Source organism: Lipotes vexillifer, unplaced genomic scaffold (genome assembly GCF_000442215.2).
Source record: "Lipotes vexillifer unplaced genomic scaffold, Lipotes_vexillifer_v1.1 scaffold663, whole genome shotgun sequence".
NCBI classification, from domain to species: domain Eukaryota; kingdom Metazoa; phylum Chordata; class Mammalia; order Artiodactyla; family Lipotidae; genus Lipotes; species Lipotes vexillifer.
Window position 1 is genome coordinate 974,373 of NW_006788963.1, and position 21,075 is coordinate 995,447.

At 33.8% G+C, this 21,075-nt stretch overlaps 1 protein-coding gene across 1 annotated transcript in view; it reads right to left on the bottom strand.

Annotated features, from left to right (window-relative positions):
- The window catches only part of AKAP9 (A-kinase anchoring protein 9), a 151,628-nt gene that overhangs the window by 22,989 nt on the left and 107,564 nt on the right, over positions 1 to 21,075 (bottom strand). The window contains exons 23-32 of the mRNA XM_007461897.1: positions 17,495 to 17,657; positions 16,481 to 16,693; positions 13,410 to 13,642; positions 12,349 to 12,468; positions 10,601 to 10,777; positions 9,619 to 9,723; positions 5,082 to 5,234; positions 4,528 to 4,707; positions 2,453 to 3,502; positions 408 to 548 (exon numbers count right to left, since the gene is read on the bottom strand). Coding sequence (XP_007461959.1) covers positions 408 to 548; positions 2,453 to 3,502; positions 4,528 to 4,707; positions 5,082 to 5,234; positions 9,619 to 9,723; positions 10,601 to 10,777; positions 12,349 to 12,468; positions 13,410 to 13,642; positions 16,481 to 16,693; positions 17,495 to 17,657 — 2,535 coding nt within the window. The remainder of the gene's footprint in view (positions 1 to 407; positions 549 to 2,452; positions 3,503 to 4,527; positions 4,708 to 5,081; positions 5,235 to 9,618; positions 9,724 to 10,600; positions 10,778 to 12,348; positions 12,469 to 13,409; positions 13,643 to 16,480; positions 16,694 to 17,494; positions 17,658 to 21,075) is intronic.

The following is a 21,075-nucleotide window of genomic DNA, read 5'->3' on the forward strand; positions in this document are numbered from 1 at the left end:
GTGTAATTCACGCTAATATGTTCATTTTCCTAAAAATAACAGGAAAAACATTTCAGAAACACTCACAGTTTTCATCTATATTCACATATATGTATAGTCACAGATTACCACAGAAGTGAAATCATTTGATCAGCCTCTACTTTTGGTTCTCAGGGGATATACAGTACTCTTTAACATGTCTTTCTCCTCTTTCATTAATAGACTAGAGATTAAAAGCATCCCTAAAAAAGATTCCAAGGAAAACCAAAGAAGAAAGATGACAGTAACAAAATTATATACCTTTTCATCAAATTTACAAAAGTTTTTTTCTAGCTGTTAAGTTATAGATCTGGGTTTGTGATAAGAGAATATACACTTTGAAATAAAATTAAGATAGGTAGAAATTGGAGCTATGTTACTTATTTTACCAAAAGCTCTTCTTGAAGTTTTTCTGCCTTCTCTTTATAACTGGCAAGTTCTTCTTTGGTAGCTGCTGACTCAGCTGTAAGAGTCTCAAATCGACCAAAAAATTCATTTTCTTCACTGGTATGAATCAGCTCAGTAGTTGTCTAAACGGCAGTGGAAAACATGAACACATTATTTTCAAAAAACAAAGCCAAGTTCAAGGTACTTGTGCATTCCAATAAAACTTTTTCAGGAAAGACTGCTTATCAGATAAAAGGGGTTAAAATGATCCATGTTCTTTCAACAAACAGGGAAAATCTCCACAACTATCATTTTATATTCTTTCTTTCTTTCTTTATTTTTTTGGCTGCATCGGGTCTTCACTGAGGCACACGGGATCTTCGCTGAGGCATGCGGAACCTTTCGGTGTGGCATGCGGACTTCTCTCTAGTTGTGGCGTGCGGGGATTTTTCCCTTTTTTCTCTTCTCTAGCTGTGGCGTGCAGGCTCCAGGGTGTGTGGGCTCTGTAGTTGTGGTGCACAGGTTTAGTCGCCTCACGGCATGTAGGATCTTAGTTCCCCGACCAGGGACTGAACCCACATCCCCGGCATTGGAAGGTGGATTCTTTACCACTGGACCACCGGGGAAGTCCCCATTTTATATTCTTGAGACAGTAAGAAAAGAATGATATTTCTGGGAATGAAAGGCAAATCATGTCATCAGAACATATCCTAAAATTTTATAATTAATGAAAATACTTTGTTCACCCATTCAAAAAAGTTTCATATTTATATCACTTTCCTCAAAAGATACCACGTGTTACTTTAGAAGTTTTATATATATGGATAGTCACATTACTATTTTATTTTATTTATTTATTTTTAAATATTTATTTTATTTTTGGCTGCGTCGGGTCTTAGTTGGGGCAGGCGGGATCTTCGTTGCAGCATGCGGGATCTTTTGTTGAGGCGCATGGGCTTCTCTCTAATTGTGGTACGTGGGCTCAGTAGTTGCAGCGTGCAGGCTCCAGAGCACATGGGCTCTGTAGTTGTGGCTCATGTGCTCAGTAGTTGCGACATGAGGGCTTAGTTGCCCTGTGGCATGTGCGATCTTGGTTCCCCGACCAGGGTTCGAACCCACGTCCCCTGAATTGGAAGGGGGGGTCCCAGCCGCTCCGCGGCATGTGGGATCTTCCCGAAACGGGGCATGAACCCGCGTCTCCTGCATCGGCAGGCGGACTCTCAAGCACTGCGCCACCAGGGAAGCCCTGGAAGGCGGATTCTTAACCACTGGACCACCAGCGAAGTCCCATCACATTACTATTTTAAATATCATTTACAGTAATTTATATAGTTCCAGTGAGCTAGGAGGAAAAAGCCTAGTAAATGGAAAGAATTGTTATCCTTTGCAAAATAAATATTTATAGAATCCTAATATATCAGTTAATTTCTGGTGTCCAGATAGGACTGTACATTAACTTCTCAAAATTATAAATATATAAAGCGAGAATTTGAAAATTAAAGTCCTTTCACACCTGTCCTATCCTATGCTAAGAAATAACTGTGATTTCAGATCTTTACATAAGTAGACTTAAAGGGGTGAAAGGATGAAATCTATTATGAGGTATAAAATCTGCAAAAGTGAATGACTTAAGACTCATACATTAATTCACTAGAACACTAATATATTTTGACATTTTCATTACTTAAAAGGGATGATGACCACTTAACATGCATGTTAGAGGAAAAAGGAAAAAACCCACACAAGTTCCAGAGGACATTTGCTATACTTAACATTTCCAAGTTTCTTCTGACTGCTCTACTTAATGACTATGGTAGTGAAATAAATATTGTGATTTTAAGACCACAAAATATAGTTTGTATCCATTGTTCTGGTGATAATAATGACTGCATGGAATGGTAATATTTTTTATAAAAACCCTTTATATATGAATTGCTAGGTGTAAAGAACACTGTATTTAATAAAGTAGCAGTAAGTTTAAGGAATAGGGAAAAGAGAGTTAGTTTCTTAGGGTATTTAAGTGGAAAAAAATCAAATACAAACTAACCTTGAGAACTTCAAAATCTCCTAGAGGGCTTCTTTTCCTTTCTTTGCTTCCCTGTTTTATCTCATTGTCCTCCAAAAGCTTCTGTAGTTCTAGTAGCTTCTTTTCTTTTTCCAAAGCATTTTTTTCTGCAGTTTCTACCTGCATTTCAACCACCTGGCTTTCTAATTCTGATATTCTCAAGGTCAGTGCTGACACATTTGACTCCACCTCATTTTCTGTTAGTTGGTTTAAATTCTGTGTATTTGTTCCTCCAGGTTCTGGTGAAACTGCTTGTTTATCTTGACAGAATTTTACATATTCTTTAACTGCTTCGAGTTGGACCTGACTCACAAGAGCAACAGCCACCTTTTCCTCAAGTATATTTTGCAGGTTTGCCATCTTCTTTTTCAGTGCTTCTTTTTCAGACTGGCCTTGCTCCTGTAGGTCCTTTATTTGTTTATGACATTGGGTAAGTTCTAAGTCCTTTGCACTCACAGTGCTCTCAAGTTGTAGCACCTGTGTTTGCAAACTGCTTATGGAAACTCTGCTGTTTTCTTCAAAAGATTTGAGGTAAGTCGGATTTTCTACGGGTTTATGAGCACCCTCAGTAAGGACTACTTCTAGTCCAGGTTTGTTTCTGCTCAGATCGTCTACAGCCATGTTAACACTTTTCTCTGGTATACTATGGATTTTTTCCATATTTTCATGTTCTCTCTTTAAGCTACATAATTCTTGTGTTAGCTGGTTCATTTTTAAATTGGTTTCTTTAAGTACACTTTTTGTCAAGGCCATTTCTTCATTAGTGGTTTCTACTTGCTGTTCCAAAGCCAGTTTTTCAGCTATTACTATATCCAACTGATGTTTTAAACTGTCTGCTTCTTCTGGGAGAGAATCAGTAACCACTGATGTCTTCTGTTCAATATTTGCCAATTCCTGTTGAAGCTTTTCAATCACTTCATTGAGTTGCTCAATTTCTTCTTCTCTATTTTTCTTCACACGTTCTTGATCACTCATCAAACATTCTATCTGGGTTTCAAGATCCCTTATTAGTTCATTTTTTTCTTCAATAACCTATTAGTTAACAAAAAAGTAACATATACAATAAATATGTATTTATATTTAGGGAATTTTATTTTATTTTAGGGCAGGATCTTAAAGTGTTGATCACACACACAAAAATAATTTACTTCTCAGACATCCTAAATTAATTTTAATATAGACCAACAGTCCTCCATCACATCAAACAAGGACCTTATTTAGAACTTCATTCAGAAAGTCATTAAACATAAAGTGATTTAGGCATTTAATAGATTATTTCCTATAAGTAAAATAGTCAATATCAATACAATCTAATCAAAAAAGGATGCAGTACTGAAATATAACAGTCTATAACAGGATAAAGTACTGAAATAAAAGTCTAAAACAGTGCTCAAATGTCATTATCTTATTTAACTCACACAAAATAGAAGAATTTTTAATAGATTTGGTTAGAGTGATATGATGAAATCTGAGTCACCAGAGACTCCCTATAAAACATCAAAAATCTCTGACAATGTTAGGAAGGGATAAACATATACATAGCTTGTTAAACCAGTATGTCTTATTAAATTGAAATTAACGGGTTAAAGAGAATTAAAGTTTTACTTGGTTTTTACATTCACAAAGAAACTGAAAAATAACCATCTTGCCCTTTAAAATTCTAGCTTAGCCACTATGGAAAACAGTATGGAGGTTCCTTAAAAAACTGAAAACAGAGTTACTATATGATCCAGCAATCCTACTCCCGGGCATGTATCCACAAAAGACAAAAACTCTAATTTGAAAAGATACATGCACCCCAATGTTCATAGCAGCACAAATTACTATACATAAAATAGATAAAGAACAAAGATTTACTTTATAACACAGGGAACTCTGTTTAATATTTTGTAATAACCTATAATGGAAAATAATCTGAAAAAACCAAAAACAAACCTAGATCACTTTGCTGTACACATGAAACTAATACAATATTGTAAATCAACTATACTTCAATAAAAAATAAAAATAAAATTCTAGTTTAAATAATTTCATGTAATAATGTTAAATTAGTGTACCTTGTTATCTGTTGTAATTTTAAGTTGATGCTGAAGTTTTGTAATTTGCTCATTCAATTGGTCAATTTCTACCTCTTTTTCCTGCATTATTTGAGCAAATTTCCCAAATAGTACATGTTGGTCCTGGGTAGAGATAGGATCAGCTTGCTTTATGGCAAATCCCAGTTTCTCCATTTCATCCTAGGAACAAAAATAACCATCCCAGTTGGATAGGGCATTACAGGTGATTTTCGGAACATTCTGTCAATTAACTCTTACCAAGCTATAGCATCTAAAACATACAAATGAAAAAAAAAATCAGAGCTATTATATAATTATTGTAAATCAATAATTCTTAAAATGTTTTGATAAAGGTCTCCAAAATTTTTCATTTCTGATGAATTCAAATGTTTACGTTGGCTTGAAGATAAATTCCATGCAAATCCATCTGCAGCTAATGTTCCTTTTTTAAGTACTATTTAGTGGCTGGATTTAGCAAATGCTTAATACTACAACTACTACACAAGACAAACACAATGAATTATTTAGAGGCAAAGTTTTCCTTAAGTAATTACCTTAAATAATTTGTTTTCTTGTTCAAGTTCTTGTAGGCGAGTAGTAGATTCCTTTTTCTGTATTTCTAATTGCATATGTAGCTGCTGGACTTCTTCATTCTTATTTTCCAGTTCTTCTCTGAACTGTTCTAACTGTTCTTCTAAGTTTGTGATCTTTGATACCAAAATTATCAAAAGGAAAGAGAAAAAACTGTTCATACAAACGTTTATTTGTCAAGAGAGAATGAAGAGTGCTGTATTGGCTCTACAGTATATATGCTTAAAACACGTAAGCCATGAGAATAAAGGAAAGGGGTTTCTCTAAGCCAGATGTAACTGTGTGGTTTCTAGACATTTTTAAACTAAACACCTTTAAACCATCCTGCCCAAAGCAAAGACGAGACCTTCAGAGGAAGGATACAAGGAGCCATTTCCTACCTAAAATTATCCTCTGATAAAGCATAAAAGGGTCATGGGAGGAAGGAAAAGAGTCCACATTTTAGATCTTATTTTATGTTAAATTAATTGCTATTAAAAATGCTCAAGAAAGCTGTAGAATTAGGTCAGTTATTTTAGCCACCAAGTGAGATTAGCTCAATTTAGTCCATATTAATACTTAACCCAATGAAAGGTTTGGCAGCCACGTGCCTTATTTGAGCAGAAGGAAGCAGAGGTAGATGCTAAGAGCAAGAGACCCTTAGGGTCTGAAATAACAGAAACTTAAAGTTAGTAAAACCATTTTAGGAGAAAATTAGAGTGTTCCTATATGTAGGACAGCTGAAATTCAGCTCATTTCTGAGCACAGATTACCACTAATGATAAAGCAATTGCTCTTTGATGGCTATGTAGAGATTGAAACTAATGATGAATATTAAGAGTTTGGTTTAATATTTGGGTTTGGTTGAGGAGAGGAACAGTCATTTAGCTCAATGCTTTGTAGCTTCTTAATACATTTTTAATGAATGGATTTTCAAATGTGTATTTACCTATGATCAAAATTGCTGCATTAAAAGCAACCTAAGACACAAGAGCAGCATTTAGTGGCAGCTGGCTCAGAAAGTACATATAAATCATTTATTACCTTAGCACTTGAAAGGGGGCATATTCTGATTACACACCAATACATAATCAGAATCATATCTTAGCATTAGCAAGGCAAAGACCTTCAGAATCATTTAGCCTAATATTTCATTAATAGAAATCATACTGATATTAGTAACAATAGCCATCATTTATAGACAATTTACTGTTAGGCATGGCATAAGATGCTTTATATGTATTATTTTTTTCAAAACCCTATAACAACTTTATGAGATCTTTACTAGGATTATCTCCATTTCAGAGATGAGGAAGGGGTCACTGAGAGAGGAGCACCTTGACCTGCAGTCACAAGGCTACTATGTGGAAGCCAGTTTTTGAACCTTAGGAGTTTACTTCTGGAAGCTTACATTCTTAACTATCATTTATCCTGCTTCTAATAACTAATGTCTAAGACATATTTAAATACTGTTCTTTAACACTGATTAAACTCAGTAGGCACACCTTAAATATAGTCAGTAGTTGTGCATATATAATTATCAGGTTAGTTTGCTGAGAACTGTGATGATTATATCTTCTTCAAAGTTGCCTAATATAATGGTATTTACACTTATCCCTATCTTCTGTGACTATGTTTGATGACAAGGTATTATTTCAACACATACATAGATATTTAAGTTCAAAATTGCTGCCCTTGCCCTGCCTCACCTGATACTTATTTTCTTTTTTGATAAAACAGTTTATGGTCAAATTCTTAGCCTTAATATTCAAAGAGTGGTCCCTGAAGCAGAAGTGGCCTCACCTGGGAACATGTTAGAAGCACAGATTCTCAAGCCCCACCCCAGACCTACTGAATCAGATTCTTTATTTTAACAAGATCCCCAGGGGATTCACATGCACATTAAAGTTTGAGAAGCACTGGTCTAAAGCACTAACATTCCCATCATAAGTAGCTGAACTTGAGGCATCAAAACAGAGACTTCAATTCCCAAAATGACACTGTAAGGCATTCTCTTCTCTTACTCAGCCAGACTTCAGTTGCAGTCCCTGGCTGTCTTATTACTGAGTCTATGACAACCAAAAACCAGAAAAATATTATTAAGGTCTAAAAATAGAATGGTAGCTTTCTGGTTTAACCTTGTTCTATTTAGCTACCAAATGATATCTAGACTGTTTGGATTACATTAATTTGCACCTATTTGTGTTTTCTTTTAAGTATTCTTCTCTTTCAAATGTGTGTGTGTGTGTGTGTGTGTGTGTGTGTGTGTGTGTGTGTGTGTGTGTGTGTATGTATATGTGTGTATACATATCCTAGTTAGATAGGAGATTCCTTGAAGATCGGTACTGGTTTTACAATTGGACAGTGGTGTTCTACACATAGGGGTTCAATAAATGTTGAATGACAGTCTATAATACTTCTCACCAACAGGGCAAAACATGCCCAGATGTTTTGGAAGTATAGCATCACAGGGCTCCAGAATCAGAGAAATCGAGGAGGAATTCTTGCTTAACCACTTACTATGTGACTATGAGCAAGTTCCTTAACCTCTCTTAAGATCTGGTTTACTCATGTATGAAGTGGAAATATCAACAGAACCTATCCTCAGGGAGACTGCAAGGGTTAATGACATAAGATGTTTAAAATACTTAGCACTTTCTAGCACAGACTTCAACAAAGTTAACTATTATTATTTACTATTGCCATTTGTAAGCTAGATCTCTTTAACTCTATAAAGAGCTACAACCACCTTCACAGAGCTAAAACCTAACTGAAGGCATCTTTTTCTTAAAGAAATTCTTCCTTCTATTTCTCTCCGCATTATTCTCCTTCTCTTATACATCCTGAATTTCCTATCTTCTAAGGTTTTCTTCTCTTTCTATTCATTTTGAATTTCTAAATACTGTAATAAACTTTAAAAAAAAGTTTTACACAAACAGGCTATGAGAGTAGTAGGAAGTATCTCAGATATAATGACACATAGACATCTTATGTTTATACTGTCAGATATCTGAAAACATTTGCCTAGTACAGGAGAGAACGCTTAAAAGTTATTTTCATTAAAAGATACATGTTTCAATTTTACATTCCTATCTTTCAGTCTCCAGTTACTGAGTGAGTGGGTTCTGACAGAATACTTGTCACTGTTATTCAAACGTGAATAACAGTGACAAGTTTTAGTAGACCAACGTTAGCCATCAGTTTAATTCTTTACTCATTCAACATGGCTGCCTCTGTTTCATCTGTAAAAACTGGGAGCTGGTTGACAGAAGCTCTCTAAGGCCTCTTGTAGTTCCAATAAGTATGAGTCTAAGTAAATGGTAGGCAGTTATTGGATACTTACTTCAAGAAATTAAGGTGTTAAGTAGCATTAAATAAAATTCAAATGACAATAAAAATATAAAATTAGTAAACTTAATCAGTTATCCATAATCAATTATCATTGCCTTTGTGACCAGTTTTGGAGTTCCATCTTTTTAGAAAGCAGACAATTTATTTGATTATTTAGTGTAAGGTAAATCTTTAAATGTTAATTCTTTCCGAAACACACAGAAGTGGTTACATATCAACAAAAATATTCTCTGTCTCTCACATAAAAGCCAAAAAACAAAATAAATACGAATCTCTAAGATAAACATTAGTCAGTACTACGTGAAAATGAGAAAATAACCATTCTCATGGAAATGATCATTTCCATTTAGTCATTTATATAGATGACTTTTTTCTCCTCCAAACTACAAGTTCTCCAAGCTGACATCTAAATCATTCTTCTATTTTTCAAAGCACTCATTAACATTAATATACTGTTTACATTCAATAAATATTTCTTAAAATACATCAAATGTCCTGAGAAAATTATATGGAAAGAGATAAAAATGTAATTAAAATTTTTGAAACATTCAAAATATGATATAGCTAGATGACACAGAGTACAATATGCTTTAGAAAAACTAATGGTAGACAAAGGTTTAAATAATTAGGAACTGGAAATTACTGCTGTTTTAAAAGTGCATTTTCTGGGTTTTTTTTTTTGGAAAGGGAGGGAGTAGAAAAACATAAAAGAACTTTATAGAATTACTTTATTATTAATCTTTTGTTTTAAGAACATGTTTAGCACAGTGTAAAAAGGCACTGTTATCTCCCAGGGCAATACAACTTAAAAAAAAACAAAACCCACAGCAAAGTAGCAGTAATTCAAAGCCTATGGTAAGGTCAAGAGGAAGATACTGCCTTGGGCCCAAACCCTACTATCTCTCTGCACTCTCCTCTTCACTGAATTCATACCTACCAAACCAGCCACCTTTTCTGTCCTCAAAACTTCCTCCCGTGTCCAAGCGTTTTTACTTGTCCCCTCTTCTTCATTCCAGGTTGTTTGTTGAAATGTTTACTGTCTTCCAAGTTCAACTTAGGCAATAAGCTAAGAAACTCTAAACTTTGGTTTTAGACCATAAACTTCATTCTAATCAAATGATATTTTCTAAAATAATTCAAGCCACACTTTGTCATTAAAAATAAACTTACCTCTTTTTCCTTTCTGTCTATGGCATCTCGCTCAGCCTGCAACTGTATTTCTAGAGACAATTCCGCTTTAGCTTCTACAGATCCAAACTGTCTTCGGTCCTCTACCTTTAAATATATAAGAATTTTCTCAAAATTTCAGACATTAAATCCTGACTATCCATTTTAATTGGAGAAGTAGCAATTCTATTTCTCTAATTAGAAGTAGATAATCTACATTAGTGAATGATCAAAAGTTACAACATTCAGTCTTGAATGCATTTTATACAAATTAACACAGGAATTGCCTGACAATCTTAAAATTCATTTCTCAGATAAAATGAAGGCTATCCCCTCAGCTGCTCCCCTCCCAATTTCCTTAACCTGTTCTTTCATTCATCTTTGCTTTCTGTAGCATAACAGGAACAGATCTCATTGCTTCTTAGTTTGGGGTAAAGCATCAGCCTAAACTGGTGCTTACAGATTTTTCACTTTGCTATTATTTTAGAATCACAAACTTACTGATGGTTAAAAGGGCAATTAATTCTTCTGGTTTAATTAATCTTTATCAGGACTCATATGCAAGTAACATTTGTAGATAAGAATAAACAGAAATGGTTATGATGTCAATGAAGACATCAAGATATATACATTACACAATAATATCAACAAAGCATCATCAGTGATTTTTTTAATTAAAAAAAACTGATGTTCGGGGCTTCCCTGGTGGCGCAGTGGTTGAGAATCTGCCTGCCGATGCAGGGGACACGGGTTCGTGCCCCGGTCCAGGAGGATCGCACATACTGCGGAGTGGCTAGGCCCGTGAGCCACAGCTACCGAGCCTGCGCGTCCGGAGCCTGTGCTCCGCAACGGGAGAGGCCACAACAGTGAGAGGCTCGCGTACCGCAAAAAAAAACAAAAACAAAAACAGAAACTGATGTTCATGTAACTAAGAGTAATCCGTACTAAAACACTTGATAAAATTAACGCAAAGAAAATGTCACACCTTTTGAAAACTGTCTGTACTCATGAGTAAGGCTTGCTCCAATTCCCTTACTCTGAACTCCAGTTTCTCAATTTCTTCATTACGCTCCTGTATATCCCTCTGAAGCTGCTCTTTAGAGAGCAAAAGCTCACTGCACTTGTCTGTTTTTTCTTTCAGATGATTTGTTAACTGTTCAACCTGGAAATATAATAAGCAAAAACTGTAATGTTAAAAAATGTAAGCATGTTAATAATATATCTATCCTCATTTCAAAAAGGATTTTTAGACGCTATGCTAATTTTATTTTTGGTAAGGATAGCACTATTGTCTCCAACTACAGCAACGTTTTCTGAGTTGATACATCTAAGCAGTACTAGTAAAAGAGAAATAATATTGCTTTCACCAAACCTTTTAAAAAAGTTCTCTTAAGACTAACAGTTTCTCTAGCTAGAAGGAGCAACAATACATTTTTGAATAATGTTGAATTACAAGCTCTAATGGCACAGCCACACCAAAACCTAATAAAACAAGTTTACACAGTACTGACTTAACATTTATATGTAAGATAAGGTGACCTAAAAAACTTTCACGGATTATGTTTTTCTTTCCACAAATGGTTATATCAATACATATAATAATACAATGGTTCTAAATACCACAGGGATGGGAGGAAATTGGGGACCTTTAATACAGTCACTTGGAAAGCTTTGCAGCCTACAGATTCCACCAGCCCAGAATACAGAGGAGAATACCAGGTGCTGAGAGGGATTTGTGCACCCTGAAAGTTTCCCTAAGTGATTCTGATATGCAGCACCATTCAAGTGAATGGCTCTCTGATGGAAGGATACAGGAAGGATCAATAAGGTAGCTTGTGAAATTAGTTCTAATCAAGTGAAGAGAGAAAACTTATTTAAAAAAAAGAAACGTGATGGTAAGAAAAAAAGGAATTCTACCTTATTTCAGGGAGATACTTTCAGGAAATCATCTAAAAATGGCACTTATTCCTCAAAACATTAGAAGAAATGCAAGCTTACCTACAATTACAGGTTCAAGGATGACAGTAATAAAGCCTGAGGAGAAACTTTAACAATAAAAGGTGGACTAAGTTTGAAGTGAAGTCAAAGGAAAAGACAGTAAAGGAGGTATAGCAAAATGGCACAATATACTGTTACAGTTAGATTTTTTTTTTTTTTTTGATCCTGAAAAAATCAGAAGCTGGGGACTCAGATCTGGCAAAGTAAGGAGAAAACAAACGGATCAATGATTTGGAAGAAAATCAAATACACACATCCTTGTTAGTTTCTTGAAGTTTCATGAATGAGGCAGCTCACTCTTTTTAAATATAAGAAAACAAATAGTAGGAAATGACAGGAAGTTCTAGAGCTTAAATATTCTTTTGAGTGTCAACGAACACACAGCTACTTTTCAAAATCTAAAAAGGTCAGGAACAAGATGAATAACTATAAACTCTGTGGGGATTGATAACTTTTCTACTGCTCCAATAGATAAGGCTGTTCCACATCAGTTTCCTTCTATAAAATGAGAATGTAAATAACATTTTACTACAATGAGTTTATAGGTATTTTATACTTCTTTGGAATTTTTAGGGTTTCAAGAACCTTCTCATATTGAAGTAATATTTAAGTTTCTGATTCTGAAGATTTATATACAATAGAAAGAAGTCCTTTTAAGTTTTTTATTATATGCATCTTATTTTACACATAATATACAAATTATTGTACGGCAGACAGTATCAGTAAAATTCTTACCTCTCTAGTTTGATGTTCACTGATAGGCTGGAATCGAGGTACGACCTTAAGTTGCTGTTCTAGTTTCTGTATTTCCTGTTGGAATACATCTCTCTCGTGTTCTCTATCAATGGCTTGCTCCTGAAGTTTAATAGTAATAGTAAATGAAGAAATAATATTTATTGAAGCTATTATTTCCCTTACTTCCCTTTACTTGTAGGCACAGTTTTGTTTGAAGACAAACAACTGATGATCACGGGAATACCCCAAATCAAAAAGGTTTAAAAAGATAACATTTGTTGTATGGTACATAACCTATTACAGCTCTTCAACAAAAATTTAAGCATTTAAATGTTATCTGAAGCACAACACTTTTAAAAATTCAAGTAATGTTAAACACAGAATGAAATAAATATGTTCTTCTTAAAATGAATTTACTTTTTTGGAAGAAAGGAGGAATTCCACTATTAATTTAGTCATTAAACAAAAAAAAAGTAGAACAAATTGTGTGGTAAATCAATTTCTTTCATTTTAATCTAGGTTTTACACCTAAAATTATAAAATGTGTAAGAATCTTATTCTATGATCTGTGAAGATAACACACGGCTTAAATGAAATCCCAAGGAAGAAAATCCATGTGAAATTAGAGACTTAACATCTTTTTTGAAGAGAGTAATGACAGCATGACAACTATTCCAGTCCTTTGCTTCCAGGGCACACTTGTTACCTGTGTATCTTTTATGGGTTAAACACTGGTGGCCAATTAGCTTTTAGGATCCTAACTTGCTTTGGCTATTGGTTAAGAAAAAGACTAGGACAAACTTCTTAACTATGAATTTGGAAAGGCTAACTGGTAGGGCTTACTCGTAATCTGCCTGTACTGCTTTTAATTCTGAAAGCTGCACAATAAAAATTACTAGAATTTTTAATCGAAATAGTACTTTTCAATTAATTAGTAGATGACACATATAGATGGAAATATTAGAATTTAAGAGTCCCTCCATAATATAAAATCCACAACCTAGAAGAGCAGCAAGTAGCATTCCACTGAGAAAATTAATATTAATGTTAAGAATACTTACATCTAAAAATTTTCTCATTTTTTCTAACTGCTTTTCCAGTGCTTGGTTTTGCTGTCTTAAATCCATTAGTTCGGCATTTTTTTCCTGTTCCAGCTCTATAAATCTACTGACTTGTTCCTCGACATCTATTTCTAGAGCTTTCACTTGTTTTTGAAGGTCATCACGTACTTTTTCAGCTTGACACTGTACCTCTAGTTTTTCCTTCATCAGTTTTTCTGTCTCCTGTAGTAATTCTGTTTATAAGTGCAAAAATATACTACATTAAATCACAACTAATGATGTTATGATAGTAAAACCACCCATAACTGTATTCAAATTTTAACTTCATGAAATAAAGGAGACGAGTTTTACTTCAAACGCATGTAAAAAAGGAAAATACTCTTATGAAAATATCAAAATAACATATTCCTATATAAGTAAGCAAGCTAGTATCAATAAAATTGTACAGAATTAACAGAAAGAATATGTCCTGTCACTAAAAACAATATTTTTGTGAAAAGAGCATAGCAAATGACCCCCTCAAAATCCACTTTCACTATAAGGAAAAGAGCAAAGTCTAACCAAATTCAAGCACAGAAAGAACTCACCTCAGGCAAAAATCAATTAATTTAAACCCATAAAGTCATTTTTATATGCATACACAATACACACAGAGATCAAATACTTTAAACCTTTAACCAAGGCAAGTAAGAGTTACAGAAAAGAAATACAACTAGAATCAGAATTTCCTGTTAGCCTTACTCCTTATTAGATCCACATTCCTGACTTAGTCTTGCATGCTCACATGTATGTGTATCACGGGAAAATTGACAAGTAAGAGAGGTGTGGTGTGGTGCTTAAGAGCAAAGACTGTGGGTTCACATCCTAACTGCCACTTGTCTCTGCGACACTTAACACGATGTCCTTCAATTTCCTTATATGTAAACTGGGGAAAGTAACAGTACTGATCTCTAAGAGTTGTTGTGGAATCAAATGAGTTAACATATGTGAAGAACAGTGCCTAGACTATGGTAAGCACTACATGTAAGTGTTAGCCATTATTATTAATATTAATCATACAATAATAAATTACATATAGCAAAGTAGAACAATTCTCTAATGAAGAAAATGGAAGGAATATAATCTAGAGTCTTTACACTAACTGGTCTGTCAACACTGTACTCAGGATTAGAAATCTACAGAAAACAGCTTTCCTTTTAAAACAATACTGATTTAGATGTTAATATAAAAGTTAATCAACCAGAAATTCTCTTTATTAAATTTCACTGATCCTACTGATACCATCATCTTACATACTTCCTGATTTAGAAGAGAGTATTTTGAAAACTCACAGGCTGTAAGAGTTTAATATATTTGTTAAAGAAAAAAACTTTTAATAAACCAACGTTTTCTTTAAAAAACTGAAATGGTCTTAAGCTCTGTGGAATAATAGATATAAGAAGATGATGGTCACTATGAATCTCAGTTGTTAATTCCAAATATAAATATGTATTTTTATTGTAAGAAGAGTTTTTCTGTTGTTAAAGAGAAAAACTGTAAGTATGAAACAAAACAGCAAAATTAGAGATATGTTAGTTGGTTGAAAAATCCAAGGGTCACCCAATGGCCATGCAATTGTATAAACACACCTGCTCCAGGTGCTGCATCGACTGCAGCATCTACTAGTCCTATTAGGAAAGAAAAAACACACACAGAGAACAAAAATATGATAATTTACATGTCTTCTATTTCCTAAAATAGAATAATACACATACACAAAAGAATTAGAAGTAAAAGTTGAAACCACTGATTATTATCATTGGTAACATTTTCAGATGTATCAGTATTTCTTAAACATTTTTCATATATCATGCATATACTTTCCACACAAAAAATTCCAACCCTAAACCTGTGCTAAACAAATTTGAGCAACCAGAAAAACTTCACCATATTACAAAAATGTATGTTGTATCTCTAAATTGATAAAATTCAATTAGTAAAACTACACATTTATAATCTGACTGCATGTGTAATATAAAAGTGAGAGGATATGATTAAAAGGATTTAAAGTTCCACTGTTACAAAGACTGACATTTATTTTTTTTTACCACCGAACAAACTTTAAGATGTTACCTAATGTCTCATTTAAGAAAAAATTAAAGGTTATTTGTAAACTTATTATTTTGTTTGTTTGTTTTGTTTTGTTGCGGTACGCGGGCCTCTCACCGCTGTGGCCTCTCCCGTTGCGGAGCACAGGCTCCGGACACGCAGGCTCAGCGGCCATGGCTCACGGGACCAGCTGCTCCATGGCATGTGGGATCTTCCAGGACCGGGGCACGAACCCGTGTCCCCTGCATTGGCAGGCGGACTCTCAACCAGTGCACCACCAGGGAAGCCCTGTAAACTTATTTATTCTTTGAAGTCCTGCTTATATTAAACTAGATGTCAGCCTGCTTCTAAGAGCCAGTGACCTTTTCAATCTATTATCTTGCAGGCTGAAATCCACCTCACCTGCTCAATACTAGTGCAGGTCAGTGCTCTTAGTTAATGCAAGTATACATTTTGCTGCCTTTCTGCAATTAAAAGAACTAAATCTGGGCTTCCCTGGTGGCGCAGTGGTTGAGAGTCCGCCTGCCGATGCAGGGGACATGGGTTCGTGCCTTGGTCCGGGCAGATCCCACATGCCGCGGAACGGCTGGGCCTGTGAGCCACGGCCGCTGAGCCTGCGCGTCCGGAGCCTGTGCTCCGCAAAGGGAGAGGCCACAACAGTGAGAGGCCCGCGTACCGCAAAAAAAAAAGAACTAAATCTTACACAGTTTAAAAAATATCCTGCCTCATTATATGCAGCTTTCTCTTTAGGCAGAGGTTTAAGGATAAATAAAGAATTATCTTTTTCTGTCAAAATATGCCAAAGGAGAAAGAAAACAAATTTGATTCCACATGGTTGGCTAATAAGACAATTACCAATAAGGTAGATTTTCTTATTATTTTTCAATCCCTATATAAAATATATAAATAATGGCACTGAAAGGGGGAAAAGAGTCATCTTGAACCTTTCAGGAATGTTTCATATAAAGTCTAAAAATACATACGCTGTTCAACTGGGCCTGCCTCAGCTTTCATAGCTTCCTTCTGCCTCGACAGTAATTCTCTTTCTTCTTGGATCTGCTGTTGCTCTGCTTCTAATTCTTGTAATCTATTACCTGCACATAACAACTCCTGCTCAAGACGATCTATTATATCAATTTTTTCCTGAATTTGCCTTTCAAAAAGCGTTTTTTCATCTGCATAGCCATCAATGACACCTACAAAATAAAATTAACAAGGAATGTAATTATTATTTCAAATTTTACCATTATATTTATATAAATAATAAAAGGTGTTCTGTTAGCAAATTTTAAATCATTCCAACCTATTAAGTCTTGAATGAATTTGCTGCTGATGACAGCAGTAACTATGCTATGCTCAACATAGCCTTTTCTTATTAAATATGTGTCTAAATAAGAAATTCCTCTGAATTTTCTGTTATGCTAATGTATCACATCATGTAGGTATAACACACTTTATTAAACGGATATAAATAGATAGGTTCCTGGAAAGCTTAATATAAATCAGATGCTTGTGAACTGAATCACATTTTAAATATACTTGAGGAAGTTGATATTTTAAGTGATTCTAGAAGGCCAACACCCACAACAGCATGGTAGGATATAAACAACATGGAGCTTTACAGGCTTAAAGCCTGGAATCACGATTTAGTTGTGACTGAACAATTTATTAGCATCTCTTTGCTCCAGTTTCCTCATCTTTAAATTATAACCGTTGTCTTATGGTGGGATTATGGTAACAATTCACTAATCGTTCACTTCTGTATTTTCTAAAATTTTAAATACTTTCTATAATTCTACTAAGTACTTTTTAAAATTAAAAAAATATATATAGTTTTTAAAACTGCTTAGAGGAATTCTGAAGACAAACTATAACTACTTTTCAATGGGCATTTGAAATTAAAAGTAGACTGGTGGTTTCCAAACTTGGCTTGCACCACAATTTATTTTTAGACTTGAAATTTCTCCACCCTCAGTTGCCAATGGCAGGGTGCTCACCTTCAGCCTTACTGAGCTCCACAGCCAGCTGTTCTCTGGCCCTGCACTCCTCATGAAGGCGCTCTCGCAGTTCTTCTTGGCACTTAAGGGACTCTGTTACTTCTTGTTTCTGTCTAAATGACTCACACATCAATTCTGTCTGTGTAACTTTCGCATGTTCCAGCTAAACAAAGAGGGAAAGCAGACGTGAAGGAAGACAAAGTGTTAAGAATACCAGTGTCATTCCCCATTAAAGCTTTAAAAAAAAAAAAAAAAAAGAAAATTTAACTGAAAATAAAGATATACTGTTGAATTGTAGTCCTTTAATATTTCTAGTGCATGCTAGTACTAGTAGGTAGGGTAAAATCAGTAGCTAAGTAGATTAGTTGTGTATAATACATAACTTTCCATAAAATATGTATTCTAACTTTACTGAGCAACAAAAAAAGCTTCTTTTGAAAATAAACCACTTTACATCACTAGATCTATATGCTATCATATGAAAAGAGATATAAAATTAATAATACACAGGCTCTTTTTGTATTTGGTAAAGAATTTTATGTAACCATGTGTTCTATGATAAGCTTTATGTTTTCTGTATTTAACACTTATTGACTGCGACTCCTGCTGTACACTGTGGGGAACTAATAAAAAATGATTAATGCAATGTCATCAATGAATAAAATCATAGTGGCACAACAAAATGAAGTTTAACCCATATTTTAACTAAAAGCTTTATACTTCTGTCCATTTGTGAAACATCTACAAGACTCTGAACATTCAGTTTATTTTCAAAACCTTAGAATATAGAGGCATTATCTATAAACACAGCCTCCTTAAAATGCTGTTATTGGCATATACTGACCACATTCTTAAACAATTTTTAAGATGACAGTCAAGTACAGGCTCAAGGCCAAAGCGATCAAAAACAGTGATAACTGTTATCAGCTGCACGAAATTGCAGAAAAGCACTATCTCTGCTTTAGTTTTCCGGGCTTCTTACTGCTAGCACCTGCTTTATCTGTTTTTATTAAAACAACTACATGGGGAAAAACTGAGCACAAATGTTTCTGGTATTTAATATTAACACCATTACATTAAAAAAAAATTTACCATAGCATTTAAAAATTTACCACAGCATATAGATTTTAGAGTTACTAAGTAAAGCTTTTTGTGGTACCATTTTGTGGTTGGATAAATCAGTATCTCACATATCTATTGTGTAATTATTCTTGTTTTAATATGATGTTTTAAATATCATTCACAACCCATTACTTGAAAATAATATGCATACACATTTAAGATTCATAATGGAAAATTAAGCACGTATTTTAATCACAAAATATTTCCTAAAATATCTGTAATAATATGTTGCTACCTCAACAAAGATAAAACTTTATATATATTTTTACTTTTGACTGGCAAAAGACTATTTTCCTTTAAATGTGGATAACCAGTATACATTAATTTTTAAAATTAAAAAATGACCATAAAATATGAACTAATTTATAAAAAGCCCTGCTCCTGAACTTAGTCCCAGCCTATATTTTAAAAATAAATCAACTGCTTTCACATGTACATATGTAATTTTTTTCCTGTACATTGTAAAATGGTTGCCTGAAATATATGAAATCTCTAAAACAGTTCATAGCTCTAACTAATTAGGATATGAGTTTTTTTTTCCTTTTTCAAATTTACTTTACAAATACAACAATGCACTTACAACAAAATAAACACTTGCTTTAGATAAGAAAAATAAGTCGGCTTCTATATTCTATTTTCTGACAAGATCTGAACCTGCTTTAAGATGCATTTAAATATTACTATGAAACCACAAGAAATAACTTCAGTTTTACAAAGCAAAACAAAAAAGCTGGGACTCAAATAGAGTAGATCTAGGAAACAAATTTCACTTATTATAGAAGATGGCACCCACATTTATTGGAATAAGAGATTCCTTCAAATATTTATTTAAATACATTATACTTAAAAAAACCTCTTCCATCCAGTTAAGGTACAGTTTATTCCTAATATTTATATAATACCTATAACCTAATACTTAATAATGTGAAATATATAAAAATATATTCAATATTTTCACACAATTTAATAAACTTACTACATTAAAAGTATGTATCATTAGTAAATAATCTGTCATTTTAATATAAAAGCTTTAGGGGAGGTAACAAAACTATTCTGAAAGCATCTGTCTTGTTAAATACTAGCTAGTACATATAATTAAAGCCATAAAAGTCACAAGTGGCAAATAACATACTGAGTAGCTTGTAGTGAATCATTCACAACATTTAAGTGTCAAATGAACCTGAAATACTAACTATGCTAAATACCCTTAACACTGCTTATAACATACATTTCACATAAAAAGCAGAAAAAGGAATTTCCTCATAGGATTAGTAGGCATATTAAAAATAAGCTCCTTAGGGAGTTAGCAAAAAAACTGAAATAAGAATCCAGGTTTCCTTTTTTCTTTTCTGGAACCACAGGCAATATGCCATATAATTGTAAACATTTCCTAATTGGCTCAATGACAATTCACTTAGCTGTTTTAGGTATGACAATGCCTATTCCTTTAAATATAATCATTCCATTTTTACTCAGGACTGGCATCATAAACATATAGAAGTTAAGGACAAGCAGGATCTTTTTAAACAGCTTGCCTGGCATGGGAGAACTGAAATATTATCTTATTCTGCTTTCTGCAATGAAAAACATAGCCAAGTTGGGGCTTGTGAACAAAATTTAGCCCTTTAATACATTAATCATTACAGGATGAATGAGTAGTAACACACCAAACAAGAAGAAAACAAGATTCTATTCCATTTACCCTTACCAAAGACACTTAAAGTTCATTTCTCATTACAGTTTTAAACTAAATGTATAAAAAACTGAAAGCATAAAATAAAACTATAAAAAACCAAATTTTTATACTTACTGAATAAGGAGGGGTAGGCAGGGAAATTTTGGAAATAAGCTTTAATATATGCCCATTTCTTTTATCAATAAAATGAAAAATAGAAGTATTAACAATTACTGAGTTATTTTCATCCAAATGTTCACACAGAGGAAAAGGATGTGGTAAAGGTACCCGAGATTCAACCTCATAAATATCTTCACCTTGTTCTTCCAACCACGAGCCACTAAGTTTGACAGTTGCCAAATAGGTCCTGTAAGAATCCATTCTAGAAGTTGTAGCTGCTAATTTTCCTCACTTGCTGTACCAGTATTCCACTACATTAAAAAAGTTCTGTTTAGTTTATCCAGATATACCACAGCAGTATGAAAATTTCTCCTTAGCACTATCAAACATTATAAAATTAATTCATACAACTAAACAACAAAAGAAAAAACCCACAAATCTGAAAAGAACTAGATCTCCATCAGTCTTCATCAAAAAAACCAGAACAAAAACAAAAAGACGAAACTAAAAGCAAGCAAACACGTTTTTAATTAGAATAATTACTAAATTGTTGAAGAATGGAAGAATAAAAATATAAATATCTAATTAGCTAAGAAATAAAACTGCCTCCGGTATCAAAATATGTCTGTGGAAATAAAAGCCTTCCAAGCAGAACCTGGTAGGG